This window comes from Monodelphis domestica, chromosome 4 (genome assembly GCF_027887165.1).
Source record: "Monodelphis domestica isolate mMonDom1 chromosome 4, mMonDom1.pri, whole genome shotgun sequence".
Lineage (NCBI taxonomy): Eukaryota > Metazoa > Chordata > Mammalia > Didelphimorphia > Didelphidae > Monodelphis > Monodelphis domestica.
Window position 1 is genome coordinate 347,974,996 of NC_077230.1, and position 19,636 is coordinate 347,994,631.

Below are 19,636 nucleotides of genomic sequence, written 5' to 3' on the forward strand. Positions count from 1 at the left end.
GCCCCTCTATATACCTCCTTCTTCACCAGGCTGAACTCCTGAGTTTCTCTAAGATGCCTCAGAAGCCTCTGGAAGATCACTCCAGCTCTGAAATTCACACACCTTCCACCCCTGTGCCCTCCCTCTATTCCAGACCCCCCAGGCCAGCCATATCTTGTTCCTCCCTAGGCTAACTTTCTCTACCATGTCTTTAGTTGAATACCTTCACCTCTTCCCCCATCCCTTCTTCTCCTCCTACCCTACCCCCATCTTTCAGCCTCATTTTTGGGGTTGTCTTCTCCTGTTAGATTGTAAGCTCCATGAGGGGCAGAGACTGTCTTTCTTTTTCTTATTTGTATCTCTAGTGTTTAGCACAATGCCTGGCACAGAGTAGAAGCACTTAATAAATATTTATCATGCTGTATCATATCAGAAAGAGAAAGTGATCACTAATGTTAAATGCTGCCAAGAAGTCAAGAAAGATGAGAACTAAGAAGAGGGCAATAGATTGGCAAGTAAGAGATCATTGGTAACTGAAGAAGCAGTGAAAGGGCAAAAGCCAGACTGAAAAAGGTTTAGAAGAAAATGAAAGAACTGCCATCCAAGGAAGAACTTGGGTCACAGTAACACAGGGAGTTAGTGACAAAGATGAGACCCAAACCCAGTTGCAAGACTTATTTCAGGACTCCTTACCCCATACTGCATCACCTCCTTGCACACACACCAAATGAGCATTGTGGGTACCTGGACAATCCTATTAAATACTCCCTTTTAAAAAATTCACCCAATACTATAAATTCCTTCAAATCTTTAGCCAAATGGCTATGTCAGAGTGTGACAGCAATTATGAACAGAAGGATGATGATGATCACTGCCACTGTCTCTGTAATTCTTTAGGTTGATTTTCTTCAGAGCAAACAGTATCACAAAGGAGGTAGTACCATGTTATTATCTCCATTTATCAAGTTAAAATGTTTAGCCCTTAACCCAATCTACCTATTGTGTCATCAACTTGGAACTGGAATTTGAACCCAGATCTCCTGATTCTAGCCCCAGTCTACCTTTCCCTACATCAAAATCTTTCAGCTTTGAAACAGTATTTCTTCCTTACTGAGTTTGTCTTGATTCATGCCCAAGGGGCACAGAAGAAATAACTTAAAATCAACAAATCAGACTAGCATGTGAGCTGCCTCTGTGGCAGAGAGATGTAGTCACTAAGGGCTGAGACTCATCCAGACTTTTTAGACTTGACTTTACTGTCAGGACTGACTGAGTGGAAGTCGTCCAGTCAGTTGTTCTAGGTTTCAGGATGATGACCAGGGTGTCCCCGAGCTATCACTGTGTTTCTTCTCCATGTTTTCTCTCTTGTGTTTTAGAGCCGACAGTTGGAATCTGAAACAGGCACCACTGAGGAACACAGCTTAAACAAGGAGGCCCGGAAGTGGGCTACGAGAGTGGCCCGAGAACACAAAAACATCATCCACAACCAGCGGGTATGTTACAGCCAGCATCAATGTGTTTCATTCCCAAATAATATTTTAATTTAGAAGCCAGACAAATTTCAAAGTTTTCAAAGAAAGAAAAACTGGGAAGAGAGTGAGGAAGAGAATATGGCCCAAAGTATTGGTTACGGAGGCATAGAGTCCCAAAGTATAAAAGATGTCAAAGACCTTTCTAGCAACAATCAAACAGAGCTGAGCTTAGATATCACTGGCTTGTGTTGCTGGGAAAGACCTTAGAACATAGGAAACAGAACATTAGAACCTGAAGAACACATAGAGCAGCTAGATGGCTCAATGTAGAGAGCCAGGCCAGGTCCTGGGTTCTGAGCTGGTCAGGTCATTTAATCCCCGTAGCCTAGACCTTATCACTCTTCTGCCTTAGAACTAATACTTTGTTTTTATTCTAAGATGGAAGTTAAGAGTTTCCAAAAAATGGAAAGAATGTTTATAAAACACACATACAGAACATAAAATGTCAGAGCCAGGAAGGATTCTAGGGTGTTAGTACCATGGATTTAGATCTAGAAGAGTCCTTAAAACCTAGATCACTGAAACTGGAAGATTCCTAAGCAGGTACCTTTGTCCTATTCCCTTCATTTTACAAAAGAAGAAACTGAGGCCTAGGGAGGTGCCTATCTGACTGACCCTAATTTCTGGATTCTGTATAACACCAGCAGAAGCTGGTGGCTTGCCCCATTCCATTGGCTCTCAGACTTGTTTTGCTTATTTGTCCAGTTGTTCAGTCTTGTCCAACTCTTCATGACTCCATGGACCGTAGCATGCCAATACTGTCCCACTGTCTACAGGATTTCTGTGCAAAGTTGCTAGAGTTATTTGTCATTTCCTTCTCCAATGGATTAAGGCCATCAGAGGTTAAATGACTCACCCAGGGTCACACAGCTAGTAAGTGTCTGAGACCAGATTTGAATTCAAGAAGAGGAGTCTTCCTGACTCCAGACCCAGTGCTCTATCCACTGAGGCACCAAGCTGCCTGTTCTGCTTAAAGCCCAGTTTTATTTATTGATTACTATAAGGAATGGCAGGGCAGAAGGTGTCCAGAGACTCTAACGTACATGTGGGAAATCAATGACCAATATCAGTTTCAGCATCAGACAGATCTAGGCACTATAGCATACCCTTTAAGAACCACTGCCCAGTCAACACATCCTTCCTTTCCCATCCATCCACAGCCTCCATCTTGGGGCAGTGATCAGAATAACAGCTCCAACAGAGTATGGACTATGATGACGGAGAGGGTCAAGAGCAAGCCATCCCTCACCTCTCACCGGACTTCCATTTCTTTTCAAATTAGAGTGATAGGCGTACTCAAACTGGAGGGGACAAGGACAGGAAAGTGCACTCAGCATCCTGAGGAAGATTGTGCCAGTAGGGCCTGTTGTGTCCTAGAGTTGCTGAGCACCCCAATGAGCTACTCCCCCACAATAGTACTTAGTCCTGAGCTTAAAAGGTTGTCCTATACCACATTCAACCAAAACCAAAAGCTGGCGCCAGTGTACAAACTGTCAGGTCAGTAATAGAGAGAATGCCCTGCTGGTTTCCCTTATCTGCTAGGAATACAAACTTGCAGAGTTGTCTTGTTTGCACCAAATAGCCACCTTTTACTGGTTTTCCTAGTTATCAAGGGAGCATAGCTGTTTCTTCCAAGGACAAAAGAAGGTTATAGTTGTAAGTTATCAGCTTACCTCTTAGCTTGGAAGCTTCTCAAAACCTGTAGAGGTAACGCGTCAATTCAGCTGTCAGTCAGAACAACCTTTAAAACCTGCTGGTGGCTTATTATCTCCCTTTGACTGATAAAATAGGTTTGAGTCTATTGAACAAAGGTGGGCCTTTTACGCCCAACTGAAATCATATCTTTAGAAACATGGCCTCTTAGATACTATTTTAGTTCATGGAAAAAATACGCCCTCAAGTTTGATCTCTAGACTTGAATTTTTTTTTTCTACACATAGGTATTTTTCTCAGAAATTATAACAACTCCAAATAAAAATCTGAACTTTTACCAAGATGATGATGATGATTTTTACGTGTAAAGATTAAAATTTAGGGGAGACTTAGGCAGGTAGAAATTAGTTCTCTCTGCAAGGAGTATTATATTTTTTTAGAGGTTTATTAAGGATTAAAGAAAATACAGGATAAGGAAAATGTGCCTAGACCAGAGGCCTAGACAAGACCTCACCTACATTATGGAAAGAGCCACGTCTGCTCCAAAACGGAAGTCCATCAAGAGAGAGCTCAAAAGCCTTTGCAATCAGCTTAAGTACCTTCTCGATCTCGCCCACCTCAGAATTCCGTGAGATTACAAAACATTTTGGGGAAGTGGAGCAAGGACTTGTGGAGATTGAAGTCCAGAGTTCAAATCTCAATTTTACATATGTCATATTTTGCAAATTACTTTCATATGAATTCCTATTTGATCCTTTCCATTTTCTATGAGGTGCATAAATATTACTATCCCTGGTTTTAGGAGGGGGGGGGGGTTGGTTTGTTTTTTTCTAAACCCTTACTTTCCGTCTTAGAATCAATGTTGTGTATTGGTTCCAAAACAGAAGAGTGGTAAGGGCTAGACAAGGGGAGGGGAGTTGGTTAAGTGACTTGCTCAGGGTCACATAGCTAGGAAGTATTTGAGTCCAGATTTTAACCTAGGACCTCCCATCTCTAGACCTGACTCTCAACCTGCTGAGCCATCCAGTTGTCCCCTACTATCCATGTTGGGCAAATGAAGAAACTGAGACTCAAAATGCTCAAATAAATTGCCTCAGATTATACAGTGGATAAAAAGAAGAGATAACTAGAACTCAGGTCTTCTAGCTCCAAGCCCAAGGCTTTTCCCATTATGCCTTGATGTTCTTATGGGACCTTAGCAAAGGAACATGAAGGCCTTATCTGGTAGACCTCTAGGCCCACGTGCTGTTGTCATTCCCTACTTGGAATCTTACCAACAAAGGAAATTGTAGAGCTTCAGAAAATGTAAAGGAATTCATCACAAAAGGTACTAATGTAGAATGGTAATAATAGCTCCTATTTCTATAGAATTTTTCAAAATTTTGAAAAATATTTCTCTCATAGCAACCCCATGGGATAGGTAACACAAATATTATCCCCATTTTTCATAAGGAAACTGAGGCTTTATAGAAATATTGTGACTCATCAAAGGTTATATACACTGAGGAAATATCTGAGACAAGATTCAAATGGATCTTCTGACCTCAAATCCAGAGATCTTCCCACAATATCTTCTCTCTCTAATAAAGGAATTAAAAGGAGGTTTGCTGTGTCATTAGAAGTTCAAAGAAAAAGATTATAGTGACTAACAGGCCCTTGTTGAATCTAGATCAACCCCTTTATAGGAGATAAGGGAACTGAGCCTCCTAAAGGCTAAGTGATTTCCTCAAGGCCTCATGGGTAGTAAATGGCCTGTCTTAGAATCTGAAGAGGACTTGAATTCCACAGAAATCTCGAGCCTGACCTGAGAGCCAGCGTAAGGGACATGTAGGCCAGCCCCTCTGCTGTCTCTCTAGGGAGACCTTCTACAACCTCCCCAACACAGACCGTCCATCGTCTGCTGGAAAATTCTATGGAAGGCAGACACAGGCCTTATCTCCCAAAGGATCCCATTTCCAGTCAGGACAGTTCTAGGCAGTGTCAGGAAAGTTTTCATTATATCAAGCTTCCATCTGCTTGATGACCAAACTCGATGACAGCCCTTACACATGCTAGCCCTTTGCAGACTTCGCAGTAGCCCTCATTCCCTTCTCTAAGTTACCAAGAACCTCCATTTCTTTTAACTACTCCTTGTGGTACGTCCTGTAGCACCTCACCAGCCCGCTGACCTTCCTCTGTTTGCTATTATCCTTCCTAAAGTGTAACACCCAGAACAGAAAATACTGCTCCTCGGGTGCTCTTCCCAGGCATGCACATAGCTGGTTCTGTCACCTCCTGGACTCCAGCTGCCTTTTCATGCAGCCTAAACTTTTTGCTTCCACGTTGCACTTTAAACTCATGTTGAAATGGTGCACTGCCAGAGTCCTCAGGCAGCCTCTCGTTCTTCCTACAGACGTCATTATCCAATCATACCTCTTTCATCCTATGCCCATGCAATTGATTTTTTTTAACTCATTTGGACTTTATATTTTTCCCTATTAACTACCTCTTTAAATCTTTTGAGCTCTTACTTCTTCATCACTTGTAAAGTTCAAGTCCTGTCTGATGCTGATAACTTTTTGGTGACTCAGTTTCTTCATTTTTAAGGCAGAGATAACATTTGCATTATGTTCTTCATTGGGTTATTTTGAGGGAGGCATTTTGTAATTCTTAAAGTACTATAGGAATATAAGTTATGAGAAATTATCTCTGGGAAAGGGAATAGCAAGGCATTTATTCATTGATACTAAAATGTTCATGACAGTCATTACCTGAGATCAAATTTGGATTGAGGGGTGGAGTGAAGTGGGGTAAAAAGGACTACATACAGCAAAAACATTCCTGAGCATATAACAGGGATCATAGTACTAGGTAGAGGGAGAAAGGGGCAAAAAGGGCACCAAACATAAACTTCACCTATAATTGTCATTCTAACTTAATACCCACAAATGAACCAGCGCTTATAGCAGTGACAGGCTAAGAGGCAAGAGATCCAATAGAAAAAAAAATTTCCCTCCAAATTACTTGGCCATCCATCTATTTGCCTGTCTATCTAAAGGTACACAGATTATTCTCAAAGTATCTAATTCTAATAGTCTGAGATGATTTGTTTGAGAGATTAAAAAACCCATTAGACATTGATTTACATACTATAATAGTAGGATTTGGCAATATAAATACCTTAATTCTGCTTTTTTGGAGAAATTTTGTTTAGCCTAATATAGATTCTTAATTGGTGACTTGATGTGCTCTTTATCTTATCGTGAATACCAAGTTTCTGTGTAACAAAATGTTTGTGCTTTTCTTCTTTTGTTTAACAGGCCCTAGAAGAGTTAGAATGTCATGGTGTTGCTGTATCAGAACAAAACCGAGCAGAATTGGAACAGAAGATAGATGAAGCCAGAGAAAGTATTCGTAAAGCAGAGGTGAGGCACTGTCTCTCCTGATCCATTCCCCTGGGTACCACCTTATGGAGCTGGACATCAGTTATCATTATTCATTTGGACAGCTAAAAACCCCCAGGTCCCAGTGTTCAGGGCACAGAAGGAGATGTAGCAAGAATATTACTGAGCACAAACTCTGTGCTGGGTGTGAGTATGGCAGGAAGAGGAGGAAGAAGACAAGAGGAGAGACAATTAAAGGGGTAAAAGCAAGTACTAAAAATGTATACTTTGTCTTATATAAAAGTCTAAAGCAAAGAAAGCTATTTGAGGAATAATCTGCCATCATTTCAGTTCAAAATATTTATTAAGTGCCCCTAAGACACTTTATATATAAGGCAATATTACTTGGCACTAGTAACACAAAGATAAAAAATTACATAGGTGTAAATAAAAAATAAGCAAAAGTGCTGTTAAGAGGAAGAGATTCAACAAATATTTATAAATGAAAAAAATACATATTTATAAATAAGTTTCACCTGCAGGGGAAGAGTCAAGGGAAGCTTCATGGAAGAGGTGGCAACCCAGTTATACCTTGAAAGAAAAGTAGGAACATGAAACAGACAAACTTTGAAGAGGAATCTGCTCTAAGTATGATGGATAGTATGATCATCATGAAGGATACTGTCAATGTGGAATTTAGAAGTCCCCAGTTTATTTAGTTTGAAGGTACAAACCCCAGGTTTTGACCTTGTCATAGGAGTTTTCTCCCTGAGGGAAGGTCCCACTTCCCTGGTCTCAGGCTAACAATAGACAATCCACTTCAGGTGGGAGCTAATCCCAATCTGAAGCCGAGTGCCTCTTTGGCGCTATAGGCAGCTCATCAGTCATCAGGCAGCTGAAGGTCCTGAGTTCAGTCCTCGGAAGGAGGGTGTGATATACTGGGAAAGGCTTCTGGAGACAAAGAGGCATGGGAGTCAAGGAGTCTGGAGACAAATGAGGACTTCTAAATTCCACACTGACAGTACAAAAAAAAGGAAAGTAAAGAAGCCCACAGTGACAGAAACATAAACTACATGAAGGGCTATTGTAGGAGATAAAACTGGAGAAGTAGGTTGGATATAATTGTCAAGGGCCTTGAATATAAGAATCAAAGTAAATTTTATTGGAAAGCAGTAGGGAAATATAGGATCATTGTGGTATGCCAGAAAAACTAATTGGGAAAGAGAATGGATTGGAGAAAGAATAGATTGGAAAGAGGGAAACCAGGTAAAAGGTTATTACATGGGAGGTCCTGGGTTCAAATGTGGCCTCAGACTCTGCCTATGTCACGCTAGGCAAGTCATTTGACTCCAGTTGCCCAGCCCTTGCCACTCTTTTGCCCCGGAACCAATACTTAGTATTGATTCTAAGACAGCAGGAGGCGGGGGGGGGGGGGGGGGGGGGATTATTACAATAGTCCATTCAGTAAGAGCATCCTGAATTAGAAGGGTTGTAGTGGCAATGAGTAAGCCAATATGAGGGACTCTATAGAACTAGAAATGGTAGAATTTGACAACAGATTGTATAGAGAGGGTGAGAGATGAGGAAGGATAAAAAGTAGCAGAAAAGAATAAAGAATAGCACCATAATTATTAGTCTTGTTGAATCAAAAACAGATGGCACAAAAACAGAGAAGTCATTGATTGAGAAGGACAATTTTAAAAGGGGAAGATGATTAATTCTAGGAACATTGTATTTCCAAAAGGTTGTGTAGAGCTTCAAATGCCAAACAAAAGACTTTATACTTAATCCTGGAGGTAATAGTGACTCATTGGGGTTTGATGGGGTTGGGAAAGACTCTACTTTAAAAAATCATTTTGACAAGAGAGATCTAATTTGGAGGATGAATTGGAGTGAGTAAAGACTTGAGGCTATAAAATCAGAAAGATATCGCAATGTTCCAGGCAAGAGATGATGAAGACCTCAACTATGGTGGTGATTATGTGAGTAGAAAGAAAGGAATGTACATGAACAAGGTTGTAAATGATAAGATTTGACTACTGATTCAGTGAATAGGATTGAGACAGCTCAAAGAGTCAAAGATAATGTCAAGGTTACAAACCTGGGTGACTGAGAGGAGGGTAGTGGTGTCCCCATTACTAATAGGAAAGTTCAGAAGAGAGTAAGATTTGGGGAAAAGATGATGAGTTGCATTTTTTTGAAATTTGAACTTTGAAATTCCTACAAAATGTCCTGTGAAATTCCTGTGGAAAATTCAGATTGAAATCTAACAGGCAGTTGGAATAGGGCTGGGAGCTCAGGAATAGGACTAGAGCTGGACATGTGAATCCAGAAATCATCTGCAAAAGGATGATAATTGAACCCATGGGAAATAATGAGCTTACTATGAGAAGTGGTACAAAGCAGGGGTCAGCATACTACCAGTACTACCTACAGACCAGATGACTATGAGATAATTTTGTAACCTCCAGCTAAGAATGGTTTCTTACATTTTAAAATACAGTAAAATTTTATTTTTAATGTAAAAACCCATTCTTACTTCCTAGGACATAAAAAACAAACTATAGTCCAGATTTGTCTTATGCAGTAGTTTGCTCATCCCCTGGAGAGAAAAAAGAAAAGAGGCCCCAAGACAAAGCCCTGGGGAACAACACTGTTTTTTGTTTATTTATACTCAAAGAGGGCCAATGACATCATAATGTTGGGGTCAGGACACACTATATTTGACTTGTAGTTGATCAGTCCAGTATGAGCTTGGCAGGCTCTACCACAAGTTGGGCACAAATAGTCCACTAAAGGATTTGAGATGGAAATGTCTCTAGATTTATGCATCTTAAGTTTTCTTTTGTGCTACTGAGATTCTGCTTTGTTCATTAAGCACAGCTCTAATGGTCCTGTGCCAGCATCTCCCATATCCTATAATTGATACTAAAGTTCTTCAGAGAGAGCTTGAGAGTGTCCTTGTACTGCTTGTTCCTGACCTCTGTGTGAGAGCTTGCCTCATGGGAGTTCTCCCTAAAATAGTCTTTTAGGTTAATATTGGTGTTCAGGCTTCTTGGCCACTCCATGAGAGTTGCCCTCTCTGAGGTAGAGTTGAATAGTTGGCTGTTTAGGTCTAGAGAGGACCTCACTGTCTGGGACCATACCTTATTAAGTAATCTTCAGCATCTTCCTAAGACAATTCAAATGGAAGTGATTCAGTTTTCTGTACACAATGGTAGACCTTCATTTTGATAAACAACCTAATACCTCTTCTCTACCACTTTCTTTTGGATCCTTGAATGAATTCAACAGAACTAGCAAAGGAGACTGAGAAATATAGACAGGTAGTAAACTAGGAGAGATCGGTGTCACAAAAATCCAGAAAGGAGAATCCAGAAGGAGAATGTGATTAGTAATGTCAAATGCTTCAGAGAAGTCTAGAAGTATGTAGTTATTTTTTAAAGGATTAAGGAATCATTGATAACTTTGGGAAGAGTAGCTTCAGGTGAATGATATAATTGAAAGCCAGATTAGAGAGGATTTGAAAGAGAATGAGGGGAAAATAAGTGATGGCACCAAGAATAGATATCTTTTGCAAGAAGTTTAGCTAAGACTTGGAGGGGAAATATAGAACATAGCTAGTAGAGCATGTCAGATATTTTTTAAGGATCAGAAACATATGAGTATGATTGTAGGCAGTAGGGAAGATGAGAGAAAATGTGATGATGTTAGAGGTAGTAATTTGTTAGAGAAGATGGGACTCAAAGATACATGTACAAGGATTAGTTTTGAAAATGAGGACCTGGGGGAGAGCCAAGACAGCAGCTTAGGATCACCTAAAGCCATAACCTCTCCAACAGTCCTTCCAAAACAATATTTATATCATGCTTCTAAGAAAAAAGAAATCCCAAACCCAACAAGAAGTCACAAGACTCCCCTCCTAAAAACAACTTGAAAGGTAGGTACAGTGTCTATTTTCATGGGAAAAGGGAGAGACACCCTCCCCCACCCACTGCACCTTGAGCTACAAAAAGACCAAGCTGTCTGTGTGAGCCCCCAGGCAGAGACTGCAGCTGTGAGAGTTCTCCTCTGACTACCACATGTGGCCCAGAGCTCTGACAACTGCTGGCAGGGAGGAACAGGGGGCAACCACTGGGCTGAGCAGCCTCTGTCCACTGGGCAATAGTGAAAAATTTGCCCCAGAGTAGACCAGCTCAGCAAGTTTATTCAACTAGTTGAATCCAGTATACCAGCAAAGGATTGAGAAAAGAAGATTCAGCCTCAGGGTAGAACAACTCAAACACTGGTTCAGTAAATCAATAGAGGGGCAAGTCTATATAGTCCATAGGGCAGAAGGAAAAAAAAAGTAAATAAAATGAGTCAACAAGAAGGGGGAGGGGAGCTATAGTTGAAAGCTTCTTTGGAGTTAAGGACCAAAGAACAGAACTAGTGGATTAGGACAAGATCCAGGACAAGATCCATCAAGCAAAGTCTCAAAAAAAAAAAATCAGGGAATTGAATGCATTGAAGGCATTAAAAAAGGAATTTAAAAATCAAATAAGACAGACTTAAGAAAAATGGCAAAAGGAAAATAGTAGTCTGAAAGGCAAAATAGGTCATCTGGAAAGAGGCACAGGCATTGAAAGCCAGAATTGACCTGCTGGGAAAGGATACCAAAAAATTGGAAGAGAAGAATGACTTGAAAGGAAGAATGGACCAAAAAGAAAAGGAGAATCAAAAGGCTGTGAAAAAAAATTCAGTCTTTAAAAATTAGAATTGGGCAATTAGAAACTAATGGCCTCATGAGACACCAAGACTTATTAAAACAAAATCAAAAGAATGAAAAATTGAAGATAATATGAGACCCCTCACTGAGAAAACAACTGACCTGGAGAATAGATCCAGGAGAGACAATTTAAGAATCATTAGACTTCCTGAAATTCATAACCAAAAAAAAAAAAAAGCCCAAACATCCTACTATTGGAAATTATCCAAGAAAACTTCCCTGAAATCCTTGAATATAAGGAGAAAATAGAAACTGAAAGAATCCATATATCACCTCGAGCAAGATAACTCCACCTTACTTATTCTTTAAATTTTTAGCCACCAGGAATGTATACACTCCCACTTAAGGATTAAGTATGGGGAAGAAGGTCTATGACCCATGTGTGCTAGCAAGTGACAAATCAGAAACAACTGACTGCCCTCTAGGCAGTCTGAAGCCAAGTTTAAGCTGCCATTGGCACTCTACCCCAGCCCCTCCCCCTCCTACCCAACCTACTTCCCCAACCCATGCTGCTTCCTACCCTTCCTCCTCCCCCACCAGCCCCTAACCCTTCCTCCTTTGCCACAGTCCCTTCCCCCCCTACCCAATTCATTTCCCATCCTACTCCTACCTCTCATCCTTCTGACCTTCCCTGCCCACAACCCCTCCCCTTCAGGTTACCTACTCCTCCCCCTCCCCTTACCTACCCCATTGAAAACAGAACATGGAGCCTAGAGTCAGGAACACAAAACAATTCAGCTAAAAATCCTATTCCCCTTAAGGGAAGTACCCATCTTCAATAAAAATGGGGACTTGATGTCTATAAGACATCACACACCCTTCAACCCCAGAGATTTAAATAGATTCAAAGAAGATAACCCTTTGTGATTTGACATCATTGTAAAAATTAAAATTAATGTATAATACTTTAAAATATATTTTAAGAGATTTATTAATGATCATTAGAAATAAAGGAATAAAAAAGTAACAAAATAAAAACACATGCCTATTGCTAATCAACCTATTCAAAAACCCCACTTACCACCACAATCACAACCCAGGAAGCAAAACGAGTAAGACCAGGAATCCCACTAAATTTATCCCTCTGTCTACCATAAATGTGTAATGACAGGAAGTCAGTGGGCTCCTGGGAAATGCAGTTTTTAGGGTAACAGATTTCCAATTATACAATTCCCAACTGACAACTCCCAGGAATGTCATAGCCAAACCCAAGAACTCCCAGGCCAAGGAAAAGATACTGCAAGCTGCTAAAAAGATACAATTCAGATATCATGGAGCACCAATTAGGATTACACAGGATCTGACAATATCCACACTGAAGGACCAGAAGGCATGGAATATCATATTCTGGAAGGCAAGGGAACTGGGTCTACAACCAAGAATCACCTACCCAGCAAAACTGACCAGGAAAAAGTCTGGTCATTTAATAAAATAGAAGAATTCCAAGCATTCCTGATAAAAAAGACCAGACCTAAACAGAAAATTTGATGCCCGAATATAGAATTTAAGAAAAACATAAAAAGGTAAATAAGAAAGAAAAAACTTTTAAGGGCTTCAATAAGATCAAATGGAAAAGGCAGATCTCATTGTAAAAGACGAAAATGGTGAAAATGGTAGGAGATAATGTCTAAGGGATGCAAGATGAAGAAAAATAGACATTGTTGGTGAATGGCCCCGGCTTTTTTTTTTTCTGGTTGTTATGAGGCACAGTACTGAGTCAAGATGATTGGGGATGAAAGTGCCAGGGATGACTGAAGAAAGGAAGAGAATATTGGGAACAGCCAGTGTAGTGAGTGGGACAGAGAACCAATTAGGGAAAAGTAGAAAGATTTCCTTGCTACAGCTAAGGGCCAAGTTAAAATTAAATAATGTAAATTTATAATGAATCCTATCATCACAATTTTTTTGTCTTCCATTTCTATTCAGTAGCACACAAAGAGGAATGAACAGGGCAGCAATTATAAAACACTTGTATTCACACAAATAAAGATAATTCTAAATAATTAGAGGGCAGCTTCCTGAAGTCAGAAAGACTGATCTTAGTGAATATAAATCCAACTAAATAACCACTACAACAAAAAATAATTGGCGAGATATTAGTTGCTTGTGGGTAGGTCAAGCAAGCCATTGTAATAAAAATGATCAATGCCTTACAAAATTACCAAAGAATTACTTTATAGGCCTGGGAAAAAATAATCACAGAATTCATTTGAAGGAACAAAAGTTCAAGTTTATCAAAAGAGTTAGTTGTGGGTTGTTTTTTTTTTTTTTCATGTAACATCTCAAATTATACTCCAAAGCAATAATCATCAGAATAGTTTTGTACCAATTAAGAAATTGATTACTCATTGAAACAGATTAGGTACATGATATACAGAAGCAAATAGGCACAGTAGCCTAGTGTTTGACAAACTCCAAAAATCTCAACTTTGGAGTAAAAACTCACTACTTAAAAAGTGTTGGAAAACAGTTTGGCAGAAACTAGGTATACACCATCATCTCATACCATGTACCCACACAAGTTCTAAATGGGCATACAACCTAGACATAAAGAATGATACCATAAACAGATTAGAGGAATGAGGAAGAAATTACCTATCACATCTATAAAAAATGCACAATGGTTTGCACAAACTAAAACTTTAGCTAAAATTCAGAGAGACTCTTTTAAAAAAAGGAAAAAATCTTCATAGGAAGCTTCTCCAATAAAGGTCTCATTTATAACATATATAAGGAACTGATTCCAATTTACAGTAAGAGTTATTCTCTAATTGACAAATAGTCAAAGGGTATGAATAAGCATTTTTCAGAGGAAGAAATCTAAGATATCAGTAGACAAATGAAAAAACAATCTTAATCACTAATAGCTGAAAATTAAGATCCCTCAGAAATTTTACCTCACACCTAAGACAAAACTGACAGAAAAAGGATGACAAATGGTGTAAGGAATGAACAACCATTTGCTTCCCAAATTTTTGTCCAGAAAATGTTAGTCTTAAAAAAAAAAAAAAAACTTAGAAATTCTTTTGGCCAAGACCCTTGCATTACGTGGCTTATAACTGTGTATTATATTATACTATTTCTTATAATTACTCCTTTCACCATCAGAGATCATGGAAACTATTTTTGTTTGCTGTACAATAGGTTATTTGAATTCTGTCTCCACAAACTTTCTCACATTTGTTTCTGTTTCTCTAGGCCCTTATACCTTTTCCCCTGAAATATCAATCTTCTAACTGGCCTCCCTATCAAGTTAGCTTCTCTCTCCACAGGCTGGTCCTCAAAGCCCAGCAGCCAAAATCATCTCCCTAATGCACATATAAGATTATGTCAGTTTGTTATCCTTCCATTTCCTATTGGATAATATATAGCTTCCATTTAGTCTGCTCTCTAGACCTTCCACTGTCTGTTTCCTGCTTCCCTGCTGAGTCTTATCTCTGTTCTCTCCTTAGGTATGCAGGGCTCTAGCCACTCACTATTGCCCAGACTTGTACTGCCCTCCTACCCTCTCTGGTACCCCACTACAGAGAGAGTACATGCCTTCAGCATCATGTATAAGTCCATCCCCTCCTTCAAAGCCCACAGAGGCCACCTTCCCCCTGAATTTCCATCCCTCTCCCCACAAAAGGGATCTGTTCTTAGTCTGGATCAATCCTTTGCCCCCATCTCACTCAACAAATATCCTATGTCCTGGAAGGCAGAAACCGTGTTGTTCGTGAGCTTCTGTCCCTAGTACCAAGCACAAGGCTCTGTGTCTAGACATAGAATTGGGAGGAACCTTAAAAGTCACCTCGCATAACCCCTTCATTTTATAGGAGGAACCTGAGGATCAAAGACATTAGAGTATTTGCCCTAACACATACAAATGGAAGCCAGGTCCACCAACTCCTTTTCAAGGCACCACACTGCTCCCGTAGAAGGCACAATATGGTAGTTGATTTTTTGGGAGAAATCTGTGCCAGTCAAATGGAAAATACTTGGCAGACCCTAAAGTGCTTTCGAGATACAGAGAGGTGTGGGTGTGTACATACATGTACATACACACAAATATATGCTAATCACAGAAGGACAGAACTATAAATCATTGCATATAACCTCTGCTTGTCTGAAGAACAAGAGCAACATCATGATTAACCTTGTGACTAGTTTCTTATAAGCAGTTTAAATATTGGGTTCAGTCATTGTCCTTTGTATTACAATCACAAGAGTATTTGCACTTGATTAGATGTAATTCAAGTATGCTGGGGTCCTGTTTGGATCACCTGAGTAATTCAAGAGTTGAGGAGAGTCCGCTAGTGCTTAAGTTATAATTCTAACCCATAATTTTTCCTGATGTGTATGTGTTTTTAAAATTACATTTCCCAGCCATGCATACCCTTTGTCTAGGAAATATATAAAAAAGAAACACCTTATTAGCAAGCATGGGGAGGTTGACATTTTCGTTTAATTTTTTTTTTTACTATTCACTTAAGTAACTATAAAAATCAATCATAGGAGTATGAAGAATAATGTTATATTTAAAATAGTTTTGAGTGTTAAATAGTTGTAGATAAGAGAGTGGGAGCCATAAACTGAGATAATTAAAATGTTTTGGGAGCAAGGGAAATATATAACAATTATGACCGCTGAAATATGTTTTCTACTGTGTCTTGGTTTTATATAAATATAAGATGGTCGCCAGGGAATATATTCCCAATTTATGAGTATGCCCAAGCCAACTGGGTTTTATAGAGAAATTTAATTTATAATACACTGATTAATCAATAGAAAAAGAGAGAAAGTAAGAAAGGAATAAGAATGAATAAATCAGTCAATTGGTTTTATCACTCACCCAAGATCTCTCTAGGTAAGGCTTCTCATGCCAACCTCAGGCTCCACCTTCAAGCCTCCTTTCAAGAAATGTTTCCAGAGAATTCTCCTCCTGACTCCTCCTGAGTTCTCCTTCCACAGCCTCCTTCAAGACCTCTCCAGGAGCTCTCCCTCCAGGACCTCTCTCCTCTCAGACTCCTCCAGAGCAAAACCTCCACCCTTCTCTCCTCAGACCCTGCTATCTTTAAGGAAACCATCTAAGTCCCCTCCCCTCAGTTCTCACATCTACCAATCACTCTCCCCCCTGTGCCAATGGTGGCTCTAGCTTAACCCAGGACCGCCCAGAGGTCTGTTTCCTTTGCACATGTCTGTTGAAGGTCATATTCTCAAATAATTAAATCTTGATCTTTGCTGCAGCCCTTCCTAAATCCTGTTACTCTGAGTAGGGTGGAGATTGTAAGTTCCAAGACCTGGTTCTGTCATTCCAAGTATCTCTATTGTATCAATTCTAAAATCAATCATGACTCAAAGAACTTCCTGTTCTATGCTTAAGCATAGGTCAAAGCCCTTTCCATTGTTTAGCAAAAGGTTTCTGTCCTAAAGTAGTCTTAAGTAGGGAGGAGAAGGATCCTCCCATGCCAAGGAGTTTCATATTCCAATAGAGTTCTTACTATCAGCAGGAAATTTTTTTCAAGTATGAAATTTCCCAATGGGGAAATTTCCAACATTCATAAGTCTAAGAAATTTTAAGGTTTACAATAACCATTGGCTATAGTGCTTCAAAAGTTTAGAAAGCATATCATGCACAATTTTGTAAGTGAATAGTACAAAGATCATTATCTCTAGTCAGAAAACAGAAACTCTGAAGCTGAGGGAATTGTCCATGGTCCCAAAGTACAAGTCAGAACTAAGCTAAGAGTCCAGGTCTCCTGACTTTAGTCTGGTGCCCAGTGGGGTCTTATTTTAATCATATATGACTAGGGCTCCAAAAATTCTAATTCTTTGGTTTACTTCTTTATAAGCTCATGTGGAATCAAATTGGGACCCAGTCCACTTCACATCGCCTTCAGCTCCATGTCCTCCAGCAAAACTTGAAAGATTAGAAGGCTGGCAGACTATGCTATCTTTCTCTAAATTATTTTCTGAAATCCCAAATTATTGGTTATCTAATACATGAATTTGTCCAAATGTTTCACCTCTTAGTTTCAAAGGATTAAGTGACACTCATAAAAATTCAAAATGATTAAATGTTCCTTATCTTTGCATAATCAAACTAATGAGATTAAACCAATGATATGCACTAAGTCAATTTTAAGCCTTCCCACTTATTTCTAACAAATAAACTCTATAGCATCCAGTGTATAAAAGATGAATAAATATTCAATTAACCATTAATTAATTGTCTACTACATTCTGAATCTTGGACTAAGCATAGAATGGTATTAAGCATATATAAAATGCAAAGCTGAGAGTAAAATGTTATTAAGTGTTCTTAATGTGTTATGAGATAAGAGTAAAAAATGTACTTTCTTTTCTAGTTTAGAAATAGCAATTTTAAGCATATGGCACTTTTGGGGGACATTTGATACATTATTTCATTTAATTCTTACAATAACCTTATGTGGTTACTTATGTGGATATACAAACATAATCTTTTTTAAGTATTTTTCTATATTTATATGATTCATTATCTTTCCCTCTCCTCTTCCCTCCCCCCCACCACCAGAGCCAACAAACAATTACCCTGAGTAATACAAACATAATCTTCATTTTACAGATAAGAAAACTGCCTTCAGAGAGTTCAGGTACCAGCCTATCCTCAAACTGCTAGGTCAGTGCTGTGTTAGCATTTGAACCCATGGCTTTTGAGTCTAAATCCAGGGCTCTCTACTCCACATGCTGTTCTCCAAAGACTATATCATTGACTTTAACAAGGACATTAAAGCCCAGTGCTCTGCTGTTTAGACAACCCTAGCATCATACCTTACTCATCAAATTCTTGGTTCTGATTATCCAGATAAGATAGTGAAGAACTAAACTAAGAAAATGATGGGGCCTTTTCTTTATGTATGTTCCATGGGCCAGTATATGATCTCACCCTATTGCCTCACAGCAATGGGGCAACTAGGTGGCACAGTGGATAGTGCTAGGCCTGGAGCCATCTTCTTGATGCTCATCTTCTTGAGTTCAAGTCTGGCCGTAGCCACTAGCTGTGTGATCCTAGACAAATCTCTTCACTCAGTTTGCCTCAATTTCTTCAACCGTAAAGTGAGCTGGAAAAGGAAGTGGCCGGCTACTCCAGTAGCTTCGCCAAGAAAACCTCAAACAGGGTCAAGGAGAGTCAGACATGACTGAAACAGTTGAACCAAACAGCATTGCCTCACAGAATGTGAGTCAGGCCCCGTAACATTGCATAAGAATGAGAAGTAATGGATGTTCATCTTAATTTTACAAAAAGAAATGGAGAAAATGTGGAGACTTAAATAGCCACAAAGAGAACTTTTAAATAGACAGAATGACAAAAGATTATGACAATTGAAATGATCTTTTTTTTCCATTTGTGTGGCACTATAGAAGTTACAAAGCACTTCTCTCAACATATACCTATAAAATAATAGTGCAAATATCATCCACATTTTACAGATGGTGAAACTGAGGCACACATAGAGGGAAGCCCCTTGCTCAAGGTCACACTCTGAAGATACATTAGAGCCAGACCTCAAGCTACCACACAGGGATGTCTCCCTAAAAAGAATACCTAGTAATAAGAGTAGCCGGCTCATTCATTTGTTGTCTTGCAGTTTATAAAGCATTCTTCTTACAACCTTGTGACGACAAGATAGTATAAGGATAACTGTAACTGTTTTACACTTGAGGAAGCTGAAGATCCAAGGGGCCACATTGGTGACTCCGCTGCTAAGTGTCGGAGCTATGAAGTACCCGACCACAGGGCTCCTGACTTTTAGGTCCAGTACTCCCTCTTACTATCCCACAGTGCCATAGAATTTGATTATTAAAAGTCTTTGAACTGAGAGCTTTGAATGGCGAATACAGTCATCTGTCAGTGAATCCATTTTGATAGAGAATGTATCTGCCACTAACTCCCTGGAGGACCTTCAACTAGCCCTTCCCCATCTTTGAACCTGTTTCCTCCTAGAGGTCGGATTTCCGTGATCACTAAGGCCCCTTCCAACTCTCAGCATCCATTTTTCTTTGGATTAACCAAATTGTATTGTATACATTTGTATACATGTATACATAAATGTATACATTTGTATACATTTCAGAAACAGGAGCTTTTGAAAAAGTCTGTCCTGAGACCTATTGATGTTTGGAGTTCTTGGGTTAAGGGCTCCGTTTGAAGTAGAAACTAATGGACTGAACTGGTACATCCAAGTCATTTGTTTATTCACAAAAAAAAACTTGCTTTCTAAAGCTACTTGACTTAACCCTGCAATGGCTAATGAAGGTCTGGATTGCCATCCGCTTAACTGAGGGTTCTGCTGGGCTTATTTTCAAAGTTATTGGCACAT

The 19,636-nt window shown here is 39.4% G+C and overlaps 1 protein-coding gene across 3 annotated transcripts in view; it reads left to right on the plus strand.

Moving 5' to 3' along the window:
* FCHSD2 (FCH and double SH3 domains 2) overlaps window positions 1–19,636 on the plus strand; it is a 347,367-nt gene that overhangs the window by 261,571 nt on the left and 66,160 nt on the right. For all 3 annotated transcript variants that reach the window (XM_056795012.1, XM_056795014.1, XM_056795013.1), the window contains 2 exons: window positions 1,356–1,472; window positions 6,464–6,568. In XM_056795012.1, coding sequence (XP_056650990.1) covers window positions 1,356–1,472; window positions 6,464–6,568 — 222 coding nt within the window. The remainder of the gene's footprint in view (window positions 1–1,355; window positions 1,473–6,463; window positions 6,569–19,636) is intronic.